Source organism: Sinocyclocheilus grahami, unplaced genomic scaffold, assembly GCF_001515645.1.
Source record: "Sinocyclocheilus grahami isolate Dianchi unplaced genomic scaffold, SAMN03320097.WGS_v1.1 scaffold986.1, whole genome shotgun sequence".
Lineage (NCBI taxonomy): Eukaryota > Metazoa > Chordata > Actinopteri > Cypriniformes > Cyprinidae > Sinocyclocheilus > Sinocyclocheilus grahami.
The window spans coordinates 226,135-248,279 of record NW_015506165.1 but is presented as its reverse complement, the minus strand read 5'-3'; the positions used below and the strand labels follow the sequence as shown (position 1 = coordinate 248,279).

The window sequence follows — 22,145 nt, the reverse complement described above, 5'->3', positions numbered from 1 at the left end:
ATTTAGATGAGATTCTTGTATATCTCTCATTTTAGTATCAACAGCATTTCAGATGTTTCTCCTAAAACTAGGGTGACCATACGTCCTCTGTTCCCCCAACGTGATCTCATGATAATTCGTATGTATTTTACGTAAAATGTGGTTCTATAAAACGTACATTTACTTACGTTTTTACAGGCACTAAAATGTACAATACTTACGTATTTTCAGCCTCTAAACGTACGAAACTGACGTATTTTCAGCATTTTAACGTACAAAACTGACGTATTGACGACACCTAAAAATGAATCCTTATGAATATTGAAATCGCGGCATTAATTTTATTAGTTTTTAGTTGTCACATTAATTAACTTGTTTCCCCGGACATGTCCTCTTTCTGGACCTACAAAAATAATTTCTTAATTGCCCAAAATGTTCGGGATTCGGCTGTTTTCTGAATCCCGCTCCCGCTGAATTTCTGACCATTGCCGCCTGCTCCCGCAACATGTGTTTCGCTCCGGCGTTTTTCATGTCCACTCCTTTAAACTATCTAAGAATGTATGTAATTTTGGCGCATCAGGGACCCGCTCTCAGTATGCGGTGTATTTAAATATTTTTGAATGAACGTTTGCGCTGTTTACTTTCACTTTCGATTTCGCGATCACACGCATTCTGTGTAAAGGAAGCACATCTTACAAGATCAGATATTTGTCAATGAGCTCAGGATCTGTTGAGCAGCAAATACTCCAGCATGGTCTTGTCAGTAATCTCTCCTTATTCTTGACCTGTGATAAGTCAAATCTGACTCCTGCAGCTCTTGTTGGATGCAGGGTTGCCAAGTCCGCGTTTTTTCCAAGGATTGAAATATTGCATAAATTACATTTGACTGAAAAGATTGTATTGAAAAATTTTGCATTCTACCTATGATATAACTTTCATGGACTTCTACATTAACTGTTCCCTCCTGGTGGAATAACCTGCCCAACTCAATCCAAGCAGCTGAGTCCTTAATATTTTCAAGAAACGGCTGAAAACACATCTCTTTCATCTTCATTTGACCCTCTAACTCTAGCAGTCTCTATTCTAATGCTACTTCTAATTGTATCTGCTTGTTTTTGTTTTATTAAAGGGGTGGTTGACTGTTTTTTTTCTAGGCTTGATTGTGTTTATGGGGTGCAGTCTAACATGTGTTAATGCTTCATTTGTTAAAAAACATATTTTTTTCACATAATTTACCTTTATTCCACACCTCTCTGTCCCTTCTCCTCTGAATGCGCTGATCATTTCCTGCTTTTATGAAGCCCCCGCCTAAGAAATACACGATGGGCTCTGATTGGTTAGCTAGCCCAGTGTGTTGTGATTGGCTAAACGTCCCGCCCCTCAGCTCAGCGGCATGTGCTCCAGTTGTATTGTAAACAATGGCGTCCTCTATTGTGCTTATCAGTTTGAGCCCGATTGAGATGCAGAGGATATTAGTGAAGAGGATCGCGCAGAACCTGTGCAAGCACGGCTTTTAATGGTAGGCCTATGTTTTTTGTTTGTTGTTGTCTCATACTTTTAGATACGCTGTTATTTGTAAATGCTAACTTACTGCTTCTGTTAGCTTTTAATATACGGTTTTATTCTGATTAAAGCTTTAATACAGTTCAGCAACCGCACGCATGTATAACACTTCTCATAGCTATAGTATGTGAAAATAAGTGTATTCACTGAGCTGATGAACTGAATGAGAGAGTGAGAGAGAGAGAGAGAGATGCAGAGCGTGTGCAGAGCAGGGCGACGCGAGGAACAGGATGAAAACCGCTGCTTTAAAACATTGATTTTGAAACTTGTGAATCCATTAGAATCGTTAGAAGACAGAATCGCGATTCATATATGAACAGATTTTTACGTGCACCTCTAGTTTTCTCTCCCTCTTCTCTAAAGCAGCACAGCATGGCCTCGCCCCCTTTGCTGCGTGTTCTCGGAGGCGGGGTTTATGTCAAATTCTGGGTTCTTGACGTAACGGACCCGGGAAGTAACTCGTTGTAGTCCCTTATCAGTCGTTTTTGTAGGCATTAAACTGTCAGAATTTTAAAAGACGATATATCCATTTGCATTGAACTTTCAGCTTCTTAACTTTGCAGATATTGTTTATGCTCAAACAGCAACATTACACACTAACTAACATTAAAAAAGTGAAATCGCAATCAACCACCCCTTTAAAAAAACGTGACACTCTAACATTTGCACTCTCTATTCTATTTCTATTCTAACTACTTGTTTTATTTACAAAGAAAAAAGAGCCTCTAACACTAGCATTCTCTATTCTTTCTACTTATTTTCTTTTTATTTGTTATCAGTGGCGTAACTTTGCTTTGAAAAGTGGTGGGGACACCGCGCAACTGGTTTTGCTAGTTTTTTATTTAATAACCTAATTTACTTGGGGACTGGGTTTAGAGTTGGACAAACTTAATTTTTGCTTTTCAAAAATACATCGATGTAGCAGGGGCGGCACCAGAGAATTTTGAACGCAGGTGCTGAGGGGGTGCTAGATCATTGACAGAGGGAGTTGGGCAATTCAGGGCTCCAAACTCATTCTTCCCACTGGTCGCTCTTTTGCGATTAACATTCTCAGTTGGTTGCACAAGCAAGTTTTTTTTTTTGCATTACAACATGCTATTAATCAGTGCATGCTGATGAACTTTTATCATAGTTTATAGTTATATGGAAACGAAAGTAGTTAACATTCAACCCGTTCTTTTTCATCAGTAGTATTATTTGTGATTTGAATTTTGTGAATGGAAGTTCCTCTTTTGCCATGTTATAAGCCGGGCATCGGATGCTTTCACTTTCGATTTCACGATCTTGTCAGGTTTTACAATAAAATATAATTGTCTGTTTTGCTTACATCTATACACCTTTCACCTTTTAAGAAAAAAAAAAAAAAGATGGATTAATTATTTTTTAATTAAAATGCACAACAACAATAAAACAGTAAGATTCAATGACAAACTAGCTTATAAAACATTAACAAAAACAAATAAGATGAGGCATGGCATAGGCCTACACGCTGTATTAGGCTATGTAATATTATAAATAATGACCTTCTAACACTAGCATTCCCTATTTCTATTCTTTCTACTTGTTTTCTTTTTATTTATTATAAAAACAAAATAAGCAAACAAAGAAACAAACAAAAAAAAACCTTGCTACAGATACTGTTAAACGAAGCCCCGCCCATGAACCACGCCCCCTACTGTCCTCCTTTTGGAAAACTAAAATATGGTCACCCTACCTAAAACTCCTTAGGAGAAATGGAAGTAGACACAAATGAGACATGACAAATATTTGAGAAGAAAAGAAAGTCAAAACAGAGAATGTGGTGGAAGAAACCGAATATCTCTTTATTGTCTTGCTGCAATCTCTATCAAGACTCCATTATAGGAATATTTTATTGCTCAGTGGTTGCTCTTTCTAACCTCAGGAGAAGTAGTGGTGATTCTCATGTTTTTCTCATTTTAGTCTCAACAGTGTCTCAGAATCCTTTGTAGAAATAAAAGTAGACACAACTGAGACATGAGAAAATTCCAAAAGAAAGGAATCCAATATGACAATGGGAGAGAAACGTGTGAGAAACATGAGAGATCTCTTTATTGTCTTGCTGTAATCTCTTGCAAGACTCCATTATGAATGAATGATGCATTTATATATAAATGGACATCAGGACAGTAGGAGTTGAGACAGTAAACAATTGGACAGGTGAGAATTGAACAGGAGCAGAAAAGTACCTTTAGCTGGGATTCAAACCCATGTTGTCTGAAGTGCAGTTGTGCTTCACATCAATGTGCTGCCCACAAGGCTATGGCTCTGACAAAGGTCACTCTACGCTCAGGATACTAAGGGGTGTTCTCTTATATGTTTCATTGAGATATCAGCTTTGTCTTAAAGGGGTCATATGATGCGATTTCAATTTTTCCTTTCTCTTTGGAGTGTTAAGCTGTTGGTACATAAAGAAGATCTGGAAAGTTGCAAAGACTAAAGTCTCAAATCCAAAGAGATATTCTTTATCAAAGTTAAGAGTCAGCCACACCTACCTAAAATGGCTCGTTCTAACACGCCCCCACATATCTACGTCACTATGTGGGAAGATTTGCATAACGCCGCCCAAATGTGCATGCAAAGAAAAAAGGCGTGGTTTCAGGAACCGCAGTAGTGTTGTGGCAGCCATGTCAGGGAGACTCTGACATGACTGTGTATTTCAGTGCGAAAGCAAAAGCATTTTATTTGGCCTTCCGAGTTTTGCGCAGCACAGAGTAACTGTTGAAGTAACTTTGTTGAAAACAATGTGCTTGAGAGAGGCGAGGCATAGAGGACCTACAATAATGTACAGTATTTGAAAAATAATGTGTTTTTTGAACATTAAAGCAAGTCTTGTACAGCCCATTTCTGCATGTATGTAATATTACTGTGCAATAAAACACCGTCTACATAAAACAACTTCAAATATGACAATGCATGTATTGTCTTTGATTGAAATGGTGTAGATAAATGACTTTAAATTACATTATATTTTAGTTAACATTAATTTCTTGTCAGTACATTAGTAGTACCCTTTAACCATATTTTAAAGACACTAGAAGCAATTATGAACATATAATTGTACATATAAAGATCCCCCTTAAGTGGTTTAAAACAATCACTCAAAAGTTAAACTTATTGCATTTAATATAACTTTAAAATGTGATACATTTTAAATGAATTACAAATACTTAATACAATGTACTTAAGTGGCAAGAATAGTACATTTAATTTGCACTTACGTGTGTTCTTTTAAAGTGCCCCTATTATGCTTTTTCGAATATTACCTTTCATGTAGTGTGTCATGTAACATGAACTATCTGCAAAGTTGTGAAGCCGACAGTGCACGATAAATAAAGTTATTGTCTATCAAAAAAAAAGAGTCGGCTCGCAATCGCCTAAACGAGTCGTCAGGAATTTGAATCTTATTCTGTTACAGCTCTACATCACGAAGTAATACATTTGCATAATGTCTGCCCACGTTCTACGTCACCAACTTGCCCGCCTCAATGGGCCTCTACACTTACTACTAATTTCTGACAGCTGTAACCCTCCAGAATTTTAGTTGTAATCGTCTTTCATGCTACAGTGGTTACTGTTGTCTAATTGTGATCACTGTGTTTTCCACAAAATAAAGTTTTTTTTTGTTTGTTTTTTTAATTCTCTGGTTATTTTGTCAACCAAGTTAGTAGAACAGTGGCATACCTACAGCTAATATTCTTTAAAATTTTGAGCGATGAAGATTATGGCAATGTTTCAGAAAAAAAATCAAGCATTTATAATTTTTTTCTCAAATTTTTATCTCCACTGTGTGTGTGTGTGTGTGTGTGTGTGTGTGTGTGTGTATATATACACACACAATATATACATAGCCTACATTTGTATATATTTACAAATGAATCTAATTGAATCCAAAGGTTGTGAATCGGAATTTAATTGTGAAATCTGTGTCGAGAATGTATGTGTGAATGCTGACATCTCTGTAGATCAGTACAACCGTATGTGGGCCGCACGTGAAGCAGGCCTAATGGAATCGAAGAGAAGGCAGGTGACATAAGGCTGAGCATCCTCTGGAAACTCTGAAGGGACAAGACGTCCCCAATCTCATGTCAGTGAGCTTTCCAGCGTAAACCAGGCCCGCATCTGGGCAGAGTCGATAACTGTCCCCAGGAAGACGACTCACTGGCTGGGAGACAGAGCACTTAGCCAAATTGATTTTCAGCCCAAGGTGCTCAGAGGGTAAAAGTGCTCAGGGCCAGAGACAGCTTGAAGGGCAGGACTGTATATTGATAAGCCACCCCCTTGAATTAGAATCTCAAGAACGGTCTGTGATGAGTGATTATCTGGATGTGAAAGTAAGCATCTTTCAGATCCACCAATAAAAACCAGTCCGCGGGGCATATTTGTGGGAGGATCTGTTTCAAAGTCAACATCCTCAGCGGCCGTTTCATCAGCGGACGGTTCACGTGTTTGAGATTAAGAATGGGCCTGAGCCCGCCATCTTTCTTGGTAACAAGAAAGTAACGGCTTTAAAAGCTTGACTCATTGTCTCTATTGCCCCTTTTGCAAGTAGACTTTGCACTTCAACCCGGAGAACATGTGAATCGTAGTACCATACCGAAGTTTGAAAAATAACTCTGAATTAAGGGGGTCTGCGAGCAAACTGGAGTAACTTGACATGCCCGGCCACTGGACCAAAGTGATCTGAGTCTTTTCGAGTGGCAAACTGAACAGAGCTTCCATCGCCCAGAGCTAAGTGGGGGAACGGAGAGCAAGCACGAGACTTCTTTTAAGGGTAGTCCGGGCTCAGCTGGACCTGACCCACTTCTCTTCCTTTCTGCATTGAGATCAGGGCGGCTTCTGTGGCTCAGGGTCCAACATCACTCTGGGGCAGGGTCCCTGGTGCTTAGATAATAGGTAGAGTTTAGCCGTCTGAAGACACATAGCCTGTGATGACCTTTGTGCCGCCGGGAAGCTCTCAGCTAAACCATCCACTGAAGGGCCAAATAATTCCATGGAGGAAACTAGAGAGTCAAGGAAGGTGACCATGTCAATGTCCTTGATCTCCATTAGGTTCAACTAAAGTCATTATAGCATCACCAGGCTGGCCATGGCCTTGCCAATTGCCTGCTCTTTAAAGGCATCAGAATTCGAGCCGGAGTTGTCCATTGTTCTGAAAAGTATGGCCTGAAAAACTTGGAGCACCGGGATCATATGGAGCACTGAGCCAGCCTGGCCAGCCGCCGAATAAGCCCTGCCCTCTAGAGAGGAGGTGGTCCTGCAGGGCTTGGATGGATGCACCGCATGAGCCTTCAATCCCAGGGCCGATAGAGGGCAGAGATGCACAGCAACCGCCTGAGGGGGTAGCTTGCCATAACCCTTGTCTTCAGTGCCATCAATGGAGGTGAGGGCAGCAGAAGTGAAGGGATAAATGTGCACTGAGTAGGGGGCGTAACACGTCCTGGTAAGTTTGTTGTGAAATTCCTGGAAGAACGATCCCAGCCTTTGCCAGGAGGATCATTGACGGCATCCTGGCAGGTATTACTCATCAGCCTTAATCGTAGCAGTATGGAAATAGGCAGGGACGGCACTAGGGGTGGGCTAAGTAAAATCAAATGTTTTCAGTAAAGACCTGAATGTTTTACTACTATGCCAGAACCGCAAATTTGCTCTCTGCACATCCAACAGCATCTACTTACATTGTCATTCACTCCCGACAAGAACCGCCTACTGAGGCTCGTACTTCTGTTTGACATGTAAACTGGCCAACCATCGATAAAATGTTACTGCAGCTGCTTCAGGTATCTGTAACTTACAGTATAAACTATCCCTATAGTACTGATCTTGCTAATTTGCTACTGAGCCCAGTCACTATGAAACAACAAATATAGATATTTAAAGGGGTCATATCATGTTGCTAAAAAGAGCTTTATTTTGTGTATTTGGTGTAATGCAATGTGTTTACATGGTTTAAGGTTCAAAAAACATAATTTTTTTGACATACCCGCTCCAGTCCGGGAGCCCACAGGTTATTCAGTCCGGGAGCTAACGGGGACCGTTGCGAAGCAATCGGCTGGTCCTTTTGCAGCCGTTGAGGCTGTTACTAACCTCTCTCTGCTCTTGTTTTCAGTTTCTCCTGAGTTGCTGAGGATTCCGATTCCGCTCTGGTTGCCTGCCAGGGTTTTGGTTTGCAGGAGCCTCACTGGCTCATTCCTCCAGCTCTGTCCTGGCTATCTGCTGGGGTTCCTGTATGGTTGGGGCCCTGCTGGTTCGTCCTGCCGGTCCCGCCTTGGCTTTCCACCCTGCCGGTTCCGCTCTTAGACCCTGGTCTACCTCTGTTCCCTGAGCCCGTTCCTTGGCATGGTCCTGGCCTGCCATCCCTCCCCCTGGTCCGCCTCAGTTCCACCTCCCTCCTGAACTTTTATGTTTTCTGGTGGAGCGTCTGGTATCCGCTCCATAGAGGGGGGTAATGTCACAGTGTCTGGTTGTGGTGCCCTGGACTGGCCACTTGAGGGCGCTCTCCTGTTTTTGTGTTCAGTTTCTCCTGAGTTGCTGAGGATTCCGATTCCGCTCTGGTTGCCTGCCAGGGTTTTGGTTTGCAGGAGCCTCACTGGCTCATTCCTCCAGCTCTGTCCTGGCTATCTGCTGGGGTTCCTGTATGGTTGGGGCCCTGCTGGTTCGTCCTGCCGGTCCCGCCTTGGCTTTCCACCCTGCCGGTTCCGCTCTTAGACCCTGGTCTACCTCTGTTCCCTGAGCCCGTTCCTTGGCATGGTCCTGGCCTGCCATCCCTCCCCCTGGTCCGCCTCAGTTCCACCTCCCTCCTGAACTTTTATGTTTTCTGGTGGAGCGTCTGGTATCCGCTCCGTAGAGGGGGGGTAATGTCACAGTGTCTGGTTGTGGTTCCCTGGACTGGCCACTTGAGGGCACTCTCCTGTTTTTGTTATGTGTTGAACTCCATTTCCCATAGTCCCTTGCTTGTCTTTCTGTTCTGATCATTAGCACCTGGTTATCAGTTTCGATCATGTTCACCTGTTATCAATTACTCATTATCCCTCTATATATACCATGCTCACTCTGTCTGTCTTGGCTGCTAGATTGTGTCTTCTGAGTTCTTAGTTGTCTTATGTTCATCGTGTTTCCTGTTCTCTCAGTGTTGGATTACCTTTTGCCACGTTTTAGTTATGTTTTGTTAATTTGTTACTTTCATTAAACTGCACATGGATCTTATCTTGTTTTCCCTGGCATTCCGTGACAGTGGCACTGCTGAGGTGGTATGGAAGCCCAGGTTTCTTTGACAGTGGCCTTCAGCTCATCTGCATTTTTTGGTCTCTTGTTTCTCATTTTCCTCTTGACAATACCCCATAGTTTCTCTATGGGGTTCAGGTCTGGTGAGTTTGCTGGCCAGTCAAGCACACCAACACCATGGACCATTTTGGGAAGGAAGTTCCACAGAGTAATTCTGTCACCAGGCACATGGAGCTCCACCCTTAATGTACGTTTAGAAGGAGGAGGCCTCTTTACCAGGTACTCAGAGAGGGCTTGTAGTACTACCATAGTGGACTGGGGATTTAAAAAAAAAAAGGTACAGCTTTTACTTATGCATTATTATGATATCTTGTTAGAGGACACTAATTATCAGTGTTGGGGAAAGTTCCCTTTAAAGGGGCCCTATTATGCCCTTTTACAAAGTCTTGATTTGGTTTTTGGAATGTACTAGAATAGATTTTCATACTTGATTGCTCCAAAAAAACGCATTATTTTTCACATATTTTACATAATTGGAGCAAATCTCTTCTCAGTCTTTCTCAATAGCCCTGTTTAGCTCCTGTGTCGATGAAGACTCCCCTTCTAAAATATGAAATGTGCTCAGTGTGTTGTGATTGGTGAACCGCTTAGATCGTGTTCCGAAAATGACAAGCCCCTTACCATAACTGTGAGTTTCATCTGCTCAGCTGTAAATATTAACGATGTCATCAATTTTGCCATACCAAATCGAGCCCAATTCAGACCCTGAGAATGTTTACGAACAAGAGGATTGTGCAGAACCTTTGCAAGCACTGATTTTACTGGACATTTCAGAGTGGTATGTTTTTTTTGGGTAATTTTCTTATACATTTTAGATACAATGTTAAACATTTAAAATTAAGTGCAGTAACTGTATAGGAAAAGGGCAAAGATAATATGTACTCAATGTAGTATTATTTAATTACAACGGTATTGCATTAACTGCAGTAAAACTGTTATACATCTGCAGGAGAAGCTTTTGTGTGTAGTCGGAATTGCACTCTGTTAGGTTCTGGAAGCTGTCCTTTGTAAAATGTGATGCAGATAAATATTGGGGTCATATTGTTCAGGAACAGTGTTACAAATAAGTTTGTCTGCCTTAGGGAGGCCAAACAAAGGGGTTTTGGAACCAGGGTGGAAAAATAACCATGGAAATAACATACTACTAAAGCAGCTCTTCTTCTTCTCTAGCACAACTCAACTTTACTATGAAGAAAATAATTTTTTTCCATGATACCAAAGCAATACAATTCAAACCTTTTGTTGTGTGCTCGTCATTTTACCGAGGACAGCTTCTCTAATCTTGGCTTTTATCTTCTTTGGCTTCTAATCTTATTTATTTGGACTAACAAGTGTCTTCGAATCTGATTCTGATTCTTCAAAGGGCTCTACGATCCCAGCTGAGGAATAAGTGTCTTATCTAGCGAAATGATGTCATTTTCTAAAAAATATATATACTTTTTAACCTTAAATGCTCGTCTTGCACTAGCTCTGCGATGCGCATGCATACTCTGTGCACTCCGGTTCAAATAAGTTAGGGAAGGGCAAAAAACTCCAATCTCATTTTCTCCTACAACCTTAAAATCGTCGTTGATTTACCTTTTTTCTAAAGGGGAAGTACTGACCCAGTGTTTACAAAGTGAATGTGCAAAGAAGGTAAAACGCCCTTCCTGCTATGTAGACCAACATGAGCTGGCCCCATCAGCTGATGAGGAAGAGTGGCCTGAACTTCCACCTTGGCCTGAGCCTGAGTCAGATCTGTCAAGGGTTATGGAGACTTTAAATTTAAACAAATCTGGCACAGCTACACACCAACCAGACGTACCTAAGAAATTGAGTGTCTCTCAAGAGCCTCTTGAGACTCATCAAGAGCACCCCCCCCCCCCTCCTACATAATATTTTCACCATCTCCAACACCTTGAAGAACTCAAGATATTCTCCTCATTCTGCAAAGCCCTCGTATCTGAAACCCTTATGGGCCCAGAGGTCAGTTTCTTCCCCCTGACTTGGGTCCATGCCTGCTCAGCCAAGTCACCTAGCATCTGGGGTTAGAGTCGAACAATCCACTTTTAGCCCATACATCAGTGTCCAAGCATGTGTATAAAGGGCCTACTCCTACCATCCCCAAGTTCAGCACAAGTGAGTTTGCCAGACTTCAAATAGCCTTAGAGAATCTGCTTCCTCCAGACTGAATACTTTAGATATCAGATACTTGTGGACCACTTAAAGTTAGATGAAGCTAAGCTGATAGCTGTTAGATGATTGATGCTTATTTGAATTTGCTTACCCCATTTACTGATATCATGGGGGCCCTCCAGAGAGGTTCGGTCAACCCCACCAACTAGCTGTGAGGAAAATGTCCAGTGTCCTGGAAGTCCCTCATATGAAGCGTGAAGATGCAGTTGCATTCCAGAAGTTTGCCCTTCAGGTACAGTCATTAGTGGGCTTGCTGAAAACTTTAGAACCCGAGGGTGACATTGAGCTGAATTGTGTGTCCCAAGTCGCATGTCTTTTGAGCAAGCAACCTTTGGAGCAGAGTTGAGTTTTGCCATTATACATTACGCCAACCTGGCACTGTACCTACTTTATATGACCTCTCTGACTGGCTCCGCTATGAATCCTAGGGGTGGTAATCACCAGAGGCCCCACGATACGATATTATCACGATACAATATTATTGCGATTTTAAATATATTGCGATATTCTGCGATATATTGCGATTTATTACCTTTTTCCAACTTCAAATTATGTCCCCAAACGAAAACTTTGGCATCATCTGTTTTAACTAAAAGAAAAATTTCTCAGTTTGTTTATCTCACTTAAATTTTATTGTTGCAGTGCAAAATGGGATTGTCAAGCAGACAAACTGACCAACACTTTCATGAAAACCTGTCATAAATGTTGTATGCACCTGGCAAACTCAACTATTTGTATTACAGTTTAGTCTAGTCAACCTTAATTAAATGTTAACAGGTATGCACTGCTGTGCTACTACAGGAATTTTGAACAATGCAACTTGAACTTGTACAAAAAATGTTGTGCGGACCCTTCAGCACTCGGGGCATTTGAAAGTACATTTCCTCCCGCTCCCGCAAGGTTCTATTCCGCACCCACCAGCTCTCACTATATATTCACTCTTTGTTCACCTGCTGTCTGCTTAGAATAATTTTCTTCCAGACCCCACCGTTCCCGCTAAATTTAGATCTCGTTTCCAGAATCTCACATTTAAATTTCCACTACTGAAAGAAAGAGAGATAGGCTGACAAATAAAAGTGTAGTCTGCACAAAATTGTATGTTATTTTATTCGTCTTGTCAAGTCTTGAATTTATTGACTTTGACTTGAATTTATATGAATTATCTTAAGACACAAAATTTGTTTAATATTTTATGCAACACATAAAGGAAAAAAGTGTCAGAGAAAATAAAAATGTTGTACAAAAATTGTATTTCTTATTTTTATTCGTCTTGTCAGGATACAATTAGTTTAACATAGACAACACAATAGGAAAAAAGTGTTGCAGAGAGAAAAATAAATAAAAATGTAGGTTGTACAAAAATAGCCCATTAGCTATTTTTATTCATCTTGTCAAAATACTAAATTCATTTGACATTTTTCTGTTAACACATTAGGAAAAGTGTCTCAGAGAAAAATAAATAAATACGACATCTTTCATTTAAAATTATAGGCTAAGCAAAATATAAACAAAACCGAGTTGAACGTCCTTCAAGGACAGCGCATCCACACTTTGCTTCATCCTTATTCTGCTCTGTCAGTCTTCGACAGCCTGCCTGTTCTGTCTGAGGGCCGTATATTTACTACAGGTCCAGCCTGCTCTGAGCATCGTTATGCACATGCTGCGCACAGACCCCGCAAATAAAACGCGTGACGTTTAAAGCATGCGTGCAGCGCGTGCATAACAGTCCGAGTGCAGGCTGTACCGGTGGTCAATAAGAATAAAGCACAGATATGCTGTTCTAAATGGACATCGGGAACGGGATATTGTTAGACCGCCCTCTCCCATTCAAATTACACCAGAGTTACCGACCGCTACCGCGTTTTATTTGGGAATTTAATCCCGCGGCGCAAAACATTCGGTCAGGGTCCCGCGGTTTCCGTGGGAGAGCCGCGTAATGCAGACCTCTACTTGCAGCGCAGCAGTAGACTCGGTGAGGAAATTACAAAGTAATGAAATTTATAAACTTTAGTGACGTTGTGACACTGCCTCTACTGTGCAAGTGACAATTCCTGTGTTGAATACCTGAGTACCTCACCTTCAGCATTATAATTATTTCACCCGCGTCGGACAGAGACTGAGACGGTACCGCTGCAGGTCGTGCCAAACTTCTCATGGCAGCGTCATCAGCTTGAGATAGTTTTTTGAGATCGGCCTTTTAGAGACTGTCGATCGATCATCCCAACGTGAATATCGGCCGATAGTGATCGGTAGCCGGTAGATCGAGCACCCCTAATAAGCGGGATAATCAACGGCTTTCCGTGCATTAAAGGATTTTAGAAAAAAACTCAACACCACCATCTAGTGGACTGTAAAGAAATGTATTTTGTTATTCTACTAAATAGTATAATAAAAGATAGATACTTGGCGTCCCTGTATCGATACAGTATTGCCGCAGAAAATATCGCGACACTAAGCTGTATCGATTTTTCCCCCACCCCTAATGAATCCTGGTCTAGTGGCTTTGATGTAGAGATTGCCCCACAAAGAATTCAAGCTCAACAGAACCCTAGATCTGTACAGAGTAAAACAATAACCATTCTTCATGGGGTAGAAGAGGCTCAAAATTTTAATTCCCTGTCATCTCACAAGGTGTTATGACATATATAAAATTGTATAAATTGTAATTGTATAATATACCATTTGTCCCTGTATTATCAATATAATATAAATATATAGTGAGAGGCTAACGAGTCAAAGGGGATATATTAACATCATTGCTTCTGTTCCTTAATTTAAAAAAAATTTTATTTATAAAAAAATCTTTAATCTTTATAAATCTTTATATCTTACCTGAGTTGAGCCATACCCTCCTCCGATGTCACGGTGCTCATTTAACCATTGAAAAGGGGCAACTGCCTCCTTCATATGACCACCTTTGATCAGTGCTAACAATGCATAGCCAGTAGCTTCCAGTGTGAAAAAGCGATTATCAGAGTCAGTCCAGTGGGTACGATCTGTGGACAGAAGAAGACAGATAGAAGACAAGAGGAGATAAAGACTGACCTTGTGAAACAGTACCTATTGGAAAGGTAACTGTAAAAATTGAGGTTATATATTTATGTACCCGTTGAGGCAAACTTTAACAGCATGCTCTTCATGCAGCCATGGTTGGATACTGCTAAAGCGTAGCATGCTATAGCCACTGTGTACGGCCTCTTCAGTCGAGGGAAATTCTGCCTTAGATACTCCACTGCTTTACTGGAATTGCCCTATATTGATTAACAGGAATATTATCAGAAGCAAAAATAATATTTTTTGAATGGCTTGTTATCTTACATTTCAGAAAAATTTGACGTTTGATTCATTTCTTGATTTATTTCTATCCTTTTTCTAACAGCGTGTGAGCATGTGTTACCTCAGTTCAGAAAGTTTGTGTGTTACTTTTATGCTGTGAATGCACATGTATGTATATGTGTTAATGTCCCACTTTTGTGTGTGTTTGTATAGGAGAAAGAATTAAGTTACCTGTATGTTGAGGCCTGGCTCTTGGCAGGTAAGAGCATTTTGTGCCTCTGCCAAAGCAATGAGCACGAATGCGGTCAGAGACACTCTGGATTCAGAGCCTTGCAGGCCTCCCTTTATACCAACACAGTGAACATAACGACATATGTTAGTACTGTGAGAAAGCATTCAGATAGCAGTTTTACCCTTTTAATAATTATTATGAAACTACTACAATTAATGTTATCACATTTATTCTCGCAAACAATACTCACCATCATACTGGTGTCGTAGACAGGATTGTCCTCCTGAAAGGATCCATCAGGATGCTGTTTATTCTTGAGCAGGTACACCAGAGGGCCACACAGATTCTTGTCATTGATGTTTATAAATGATTTTACCATGGAGAAAACCTTCACCACGTATGCAGTGATCCTGAGATGGACAGAACATAAAGACACATTAACATGACAGACACATGTTCAATGTGAAGCTGTGATCAGTAATGTGTTAGCATGAGTACCATGTGCTGGTGCCTTCTTTGGCATAGGGAGGGTATGAGTCATCCTTTTTTCGATAATTAAGTTGATTTTCATAACCTATAAAAAATAAAAATATAAAAAAATTATCTAAAACATCTGAAAGAATGATGTTCGTTCATATTTGAGTCTCATTGTGCACCTGTCTGGATGTATTTGATGGCCTCTTGTCTGCGATCTATTCCCACAGCGTTCCAGTTTCCACTGCGGTCCAGGTAATGGGCGGCAATGAGAGGCAGCGTGATTCTGGCCAGGTTCTGCTCGACACACCCGCCGGGCATCCGGATCAACGCTGCCAGAGAGTCCTCCTTAATAGAGTTATCAATGCTGTCTGCCAGCAAATCACCTGTAGAGACACACACATAGACAATTTCCTATTTCTACACAGCCATACTCTTTACTAATGAAAAATAATATCTATATGTGAGCTGTTAATATGTCAAAAGTGCTTAATTAGCAACAAAGAAAGGAGACATTATCCAAAATATAGTCATAATAATCTTAAATATTATCTGATATAATTTCTAAAATAAATACAAACCTCTGACATTGACGAATGCCTTAGGCTTTGAATTTGGTACCACTGATTTTAACTCCATTTTCTCCACTTTTATCACCTGTCTCCCTGATAATAAACACAAATGAAAAATTCTAAAAGAATAAAATGCACCAATAACACACAAACATCACAGAAATAACCATTCATTACAGAAAAACAATTAAAGAAATATATTAATTCATTCACAAAATGCATAGACAAAAGCAACATTACTTCCAAAACTGTGAAATTTGAACATCTAATTATTGTTCTGAAAAAAAACCTGCAAGTTCACCACTGTCTCCTTTCTCAGAGGGGTTCAACACAAAGCTCCTTGACTTGATTCTCTGGATGCCTTCTACCTAAAACACCAGATACAGCATATGCCACACACACACACAAAAACTTGTGAAAACGTAGTTTGATACACTTTCACAGAACACACAACATGTATTATGTAATATATATCACAAAACTGTTTCCATAAGTAAGTGTGAGATGTTTTAGGAGCCCGCTCACTACCACACGTAGATTCTTCCTCACTGTATCCGCTTCAATAAAAGAACGCGCAATGGCTGTGACCTGTAGAGGAAGCTCTCCTGTTTTAAGAGGGATGATGGCATATGAAATGAGCTTGGAGGAGCCGGCCGGTACCGAAACCTGCTGTCTGTGAGCTCTGCTAAATGCCACACTACACATGTCTTTTGTCTTTTCCAGGATCACCATGACCTGCAAACAGACAGAGTGTTCAGGCCAGGCTCATAGATCATTTGTTCACATATGGCACCCCTGTCTTGCATTGTAATGTGTAGTTACATAATATGACGTTTACATTAAATGGTCCAATAGTAGGCTTAAAATTTGTGAGCAGAAGTTGTGCTGAAATTTCAGTTTATCCTGTTAAGGTTGATTCTAACTTCTTTGACCTCAGATAACAATAGGTTTTCATTAAACTACGATACATGAAATAACATAATAGATATTTTTATATGGAAATGACATTCAGATACCATATTGAAATTAATAAGGAGTGAAAAATAAATATTATTAGGATTGATCCATGAAACCAAAAGAAAGCTTAAACATCAAAAAAGGAAATGCACTTGTCCTTCTCTTGGTTAGATTGGGAGCAAAAACACCACAGGACCAATGTAATGTTGCAATATTATACCCGCTCATCACAACGCAAAGTTTATAAGCCCTCACAATATGTATCATATACACCATGCATAAAATACAAAATATTGTCTGCTATATTATGTAGCTCATATATATTAATTGTCACTATACTTTCATTTGTCTGAAATTAATTTGAAATGGCAGTTTTTCTCCCTTTAAATCCTTGTAATTTTCTACTTGGTGTCTAAATTTTGTTTATTTACATTACACATACAAAATCTAGGGGAACCCTATTGCCAGTCTATCCTAATCTGACAGTACGGAAGGATATCGTTTTAATCTTTAAAATTAACAGAGCAAGTGTGTGTGAAGCACCTGATCCGAAGTCAGTAGATTCTCCTGTGCTGGAATAAAACACCAGTCCTGCATCACTGAAAACACCCATATTATTCCTGCCTCCTCCTGCGGTGCAGCCCATATCACCCTGACCCACCACCTCCCACACCTGAATAACAGAGATATGAGTATCCATAAATCTCCTACAGGAAAAACCAAGAGTTGTCAAGATTTTCTGCATTAATGAAAAGTAATGTGTACTGTAAATGACCTTCTTCTGCGTCAGATGGTTTTTACTCAACAGAAAGATGGCATTATCCACAGCAACCAGGCTGACATTTGCCCCCGGGTCTCCTTTCACTTCAAATTTAAAGCTGCTGCCTGGTGAGTATGAACTGAGTTTTTCTCCCTCCGCTGATCCTAAACTGAGCTAAAACAATCACAATTAAGCAGCAAGCAATTGCACAGATTAAAAATATCTATGCAAGTTTTACTACTTAACACTGTACAAGGAGTGTAACAGTCGGGTTACAGAAGTAAAAATTGTCAGGCATTTTTAACGGTAACTTATAAATGTTTACTTATAAACCTTTAAAGACAGACCTACTGTGAGTTCCGAGTTTGTTAATGAATGGCATATGCTTTTGTTGATGCCATCTGTTTGCATTATTTAGAGATTTGGAAAATTTTATTTTACAGCTGAATTGAATTGAATGAAAAACTACATTACATTACATGATGCTGTACAGAAAATTCAAACAATCAGCAAGCAAATCGCACCAAAAGAGCTCTTCACGGCACAGCGAATGATATAATAAAAGCAGTCTCCTTACTATCTCAAAATACTTCAATTTGTATGTACATATAGGCATATTTTGTGATTAACTTAAAATGTATTGTTTCTATAGATGCAATCAACAACTTTAAATTAATAGTTTAATATTTATCCATAATTTTTTTATATGAATATGTCATTCGCAATGCTTGATGGAACTGTAGTTCTTTCCCTCATGAAAGGCATTAAGCACACAGTCTTGTACCTTGTCTTTTTTCTGATTTTCAAATGATTTTTTGCTTCAAATAAATGTTTCTAATATTGTAATTCACCTCTTGGCTGGTTGGCTTGAACTTTAAAAATATTTTTAGACATGGGTTTTATGTTACTTTGAAATGCTCTAAATGTTACTTTTGCAATTGTGAAAATATACACTGACCATGAAGGACGGTTTCTTGTACTAATACAAAAATTCTATTTTGGAAAATCAATTCATCACTGACACTCATATTAAGACATGATATCCATAAATAACTTAAAAATGAACATATATAAACATGGTTCAGAAGTTGCCTGACATAGGATTTAAACACCCAAACCAAACATAATGACTAGCCTTAAGCCTTGTCTGTGAAACCGGGGGAATGTTGGAAATGATACGGCTTAACATGTTCCACCACATGGAGGAAGCTTGCGCCACAAGGTTCTAGTGATATAGGATCAGGGGCGTAGCAGCAATTTTAAAAGTGGGGGAGGGGGAACTGTCAGGTGATGTGACCCTCAAAGGCAAACAAATTAAGTACATAATGTACAAAGTAAGTAAATAAGAATAAAATCTAAATAGAATACCAACTGGCGTTTTAGAGAACCCTAGTGGCAATTTTGGGAACATGCCATGTTGGCTTACAGGAACCTATTTTTGTGATATTAAATTTGAATTAAAGTACTACAATATGATAAAGTATGATAAGATAAGTATTCAGCATAAAACAACTTTGCTTTATTGGGAAAGGATAAATCTACTCTGGACACGAGCAACACGACGCAACAAAAGACAGCAGATCCCTATAATCAGTTATGTCTCATTTAGCAGACGCTTTTATCCAAAGCGACAAGTAGGAGAGCATTTAACACACACTGGATCTGGCACGAAGTGACAAGGTTCTTAACGGGTTCTATTGTCTTTTGTCGCATGATCATGTCGCTCGCATCCAGTGTAGACACGGCGTTACAGTAGGTTAAATCAAAACATGGAAATTTCCATGTTCCATGATCTCGTGATTCGTGTCATCGCAACATAACACATACTTACAGTGTGTGTTTGAAAAAAGGACGTAATTGTCCTCTACTTTTTTCTGGGGTGCATTTTACCCCAGACCACCAAAGAGCAAAGAAGGAGAGAGAAAACAGGAGATTTGAAGCTCATGGCAGACGTGCCCAAAAGATGAATCGCCTTGTGATATGTTAGTTCACTCAAAATTAAGTAACAAGTCTGTTCCTAACAGTGCTACGTGCTACTCCTGCTACGCTCCTGCCTAGGACTGATTCAACGTAAGAATGAATACAGAAAAAAAATCAAAAACAAAAAAAAACGATTACATGGTATAAAAATGTAAACATTCTGAGAACACATAAAATTAAGAACACAATTTACTTGGCATATCAAAAACCATTTGGACATTGCCACATATGGGAATAGTTGAATGTGCAACGATTATCGCACTGTGCCACAGACAAGACCTTGATGCTGAAGAGATTTTTCAGTGTGAGGAGGAACACACACACACAAACATTAGCTAACATGCTAATGATTAGCATGCTAAACTAACTTAACTTAACTTAACTTAATAGCCACAGAGCCACAAAATAAAAGAAAGAAAAACAGCAGACAAACAAAATGATGGAAAATTAAACAAGATATTGTTGGAATTTACATAAACCAAGGAACAGAATGACACCAAGTAAAGACATTTTTGTAAATGTTTTCAAAAGTGAAAAGCATTTTCAGTTCTCTGTTACGTATATAACCCTTGTTCCCTGAAGGAGGGAATGGAGACGTTATGTCGACACTGACAAACTGAACGTGAAGAACTTTTGCCTTGTCTGATAAATAACATAGCCTAATTCAACAAGAATATGACAGGAGTAACAGTTTAGTGAGCTGTCCAGGGTAAACGCGGTATGTACAGTGAGGGAAAAAATTATTTGATCCCCTGCTGATTTTGTACATTTGCCCACTGACAAAGAAATTATCAGTTTATAATTTTAATGGTAGGTTTATTTGAATAGTGAGAGACAGAATAACAACAAATAAATCCAGAAAAACGCATTTCAGAAAAGTTATACATTTATTTACATTTTAATGAGTGAAATAAGTATTTGACCCCTTCGCAAAACATGACTTAGTACTTGGTGGCAGACGTTTCTTGTATTTGGCCACCAGGTTTGCACACATCTCAGGAGGGATTTTGTCCCACTCCTCTTTGCAGATCCTCTCCAAGTCATTAAGGTTTCGAGGCTGACATTTGGCAACTCAAACCTTCAGCTCCCTCCACAGATTTTCTATGGGATTAAGGTCTGGAGACTGGCTAGGCCACTCCAGGACCTTAATGTGCTCCTTCTTGAGCCACTCCTTTGTTGCCTTGGCCTTGTGTTTTGGGTCATTGTCATGCTGGAATACCCATCCATGACCCATTTTCAATGCCCTGGCTGGCTTCAATGTCCTGACCCTGACGGTACATGGCCCTGTACATCGTCCCTTTGATGCGGTGCAGTTGTCTTGTCCCCTTAGCAGAAATACACCCCCAAAGCATAATGTTTCCACCTCCATGTTTGACAGTAGGGATGGTGTTCTTGGGGTCATAGGCAGCATTCCTCCTTCTCCAATCACGGCGAGGTGAGTTGATGCCAAAGAGCTCGATTTTGGTTTCATCTGACCACAACACTTTCACACAGTTCTCCTCTGAATCATTCTGATGTTCATTGGCAAACTTCAGATGGGCTTTCTTGAGCAGGGGGACTTTGCGGGCGATTCAGTTTTTCAATCCTTCATGGTGTAGTGTGTTATCAATTGTTTTCTTGGTGACTATGATCCCAGCTGCCTTGACATCATTGACAAGATCCTCCCGTGTAGTTCTGGGCTGATTCCTCACCGTTCTCATGATCATTGAAACTCCACGATGTGAGATCTTGCATGGAGCCCCAGAAAGAGGGAGATTGACAGTTATTTTGTGTTTCTTCCATTTGTGAATAATCGCACCAACTGTTGTCACCTTCTCATCAAGCTGCTTGGTGATGGTTTTGTAGCCCATTCCAGCCTTGTGTAGGTCTACAATTTTGTCCCTGTCATCCTTGGACAGCTCTTTGGTCTTGGCCATGGTGGAGAGCAGCATGGTGGAGAGTTTGGAATCTGGTTGATTGATTGCTTCTGTGAACAGGTGTCTTTAAGAGAGTGCTCCTAATCTCAGCTCCTTACCTGTATAAAAGACACTTGGGAGCCAGAAATCTTGCTGATTGATAGGGGATCGAATACTTATTTCACTCATTAAAATGCAAATCAATTTATAACTTTTTTTAAATGAGTTTTTCTGGATTTTTTTGTTGTTATTCTGTCTCACAGCTAAAATAAACCTACCATTAGAATTATAGACTGATCATTTCTTTGTCAGTGGGCAAACATACAAAATCAGCAGGGGATCAAATAATTTTTTTTCTCACTGGTCAAGGAAACCATACTGTGGAAGAATATAAGATATCCAGGGGGTATCAGTACAGTACCATGTCCGGCAGTGGGGTGATGTGATGGCATGCAGCTCAAATAACGGATGCAGCCACAGACTTCTCCACAAAGTCTGAAGCCGCGGGGCACTGGAGGAATAGCCAGGGTTCACCAAATGGGGAACTTACTGGAGAAACAAATGCACGTATCCTCACCAGAGGAATGGTGCCACAAACAAGACACCGAACCAGACCTCCTGCAAATTACTTGATTGTACCCAACACACGGGAGGAAACTGGCTTCACCCAAAGATTATAGAATCACACAAAGGTGTTTGGTGTTGCCCAGCCCGCAGCTCTGCAGATGTCTGCCAGAGAGGTGGTGTGCGCCAACACCCAGGAGGAGGCAACACTCTGAGTGGAATGAGCTCTCACCCCCAGGGGGCATGGCTCACCTTGTGCTTGATACGCCAAGGTTATGGCGTCCACTAGCCAGTGGGCGAACCTCTGTTTGGAAACAGCCTTCCCCTTCTGCTATCCTCCAAAGCAGACAAAGAGCTGTTAGAGAGTCTCAGACATGTAAATGTGCAAAGCGTGAACAGGACATAGCAATCCAAGG

General features: G+C 40.3%; 1 protein-coding gene and 1 long non-coding RNA gene across 2 annotated transcripts; both read right to left on the bottom strand.

Moving 5' to 3' along the window:
• Window positions 1-6,627: 6,627 nt before the first annotated feature.
• Window positions 6,628-16,298, bottom strand: LOC107565185 (complement C3-like). The gene is made up of 11 exons (XM_016250406.1): window positions 16,099-16,298; window positions 15,875-15,941; window positions 15,583-15,666; window positions 15,184-15,387; window positions 15,026-15,101; window positions 14,778-14,937; window positions 14,527-14,637; window positions 14,126-14,270; window positions 13,852-14,015; window positions 8,955-9,099; window positions 6,628-6,977 (listed from the first exon to the last, which is right to left on the bottom strand). The coding sequence occupies exons 1-11, from the start codon at window positions 16,276-16,278 to the stop codon at window positions 6,628-6,630; spliced, it is 1,686 nt and encodes a 561-aa protein (XP_016105892.1). The 5' UTR covers window positions 16,279-16,298.
• Window positions 16,299-17,082: 784 nt separating this feature from the next.
• On the bottom strand, window positions 17,083-17,458 carry LOC107565176 (uncharacterized). Its single transcript, XR_001606334.1, has 2 exons — window positions 17,306-17,458; window positions 17,083-17,203 (listed from the first exon to the last, which is right to left on the bottom strand). It is a non-coding gene; the product is annotated as an uncharacterized lncRNA (long non-coding RNA).
• Between the last annotated feature and the right edge of the window lie 4,687 nt (window positions 17,459-22,145).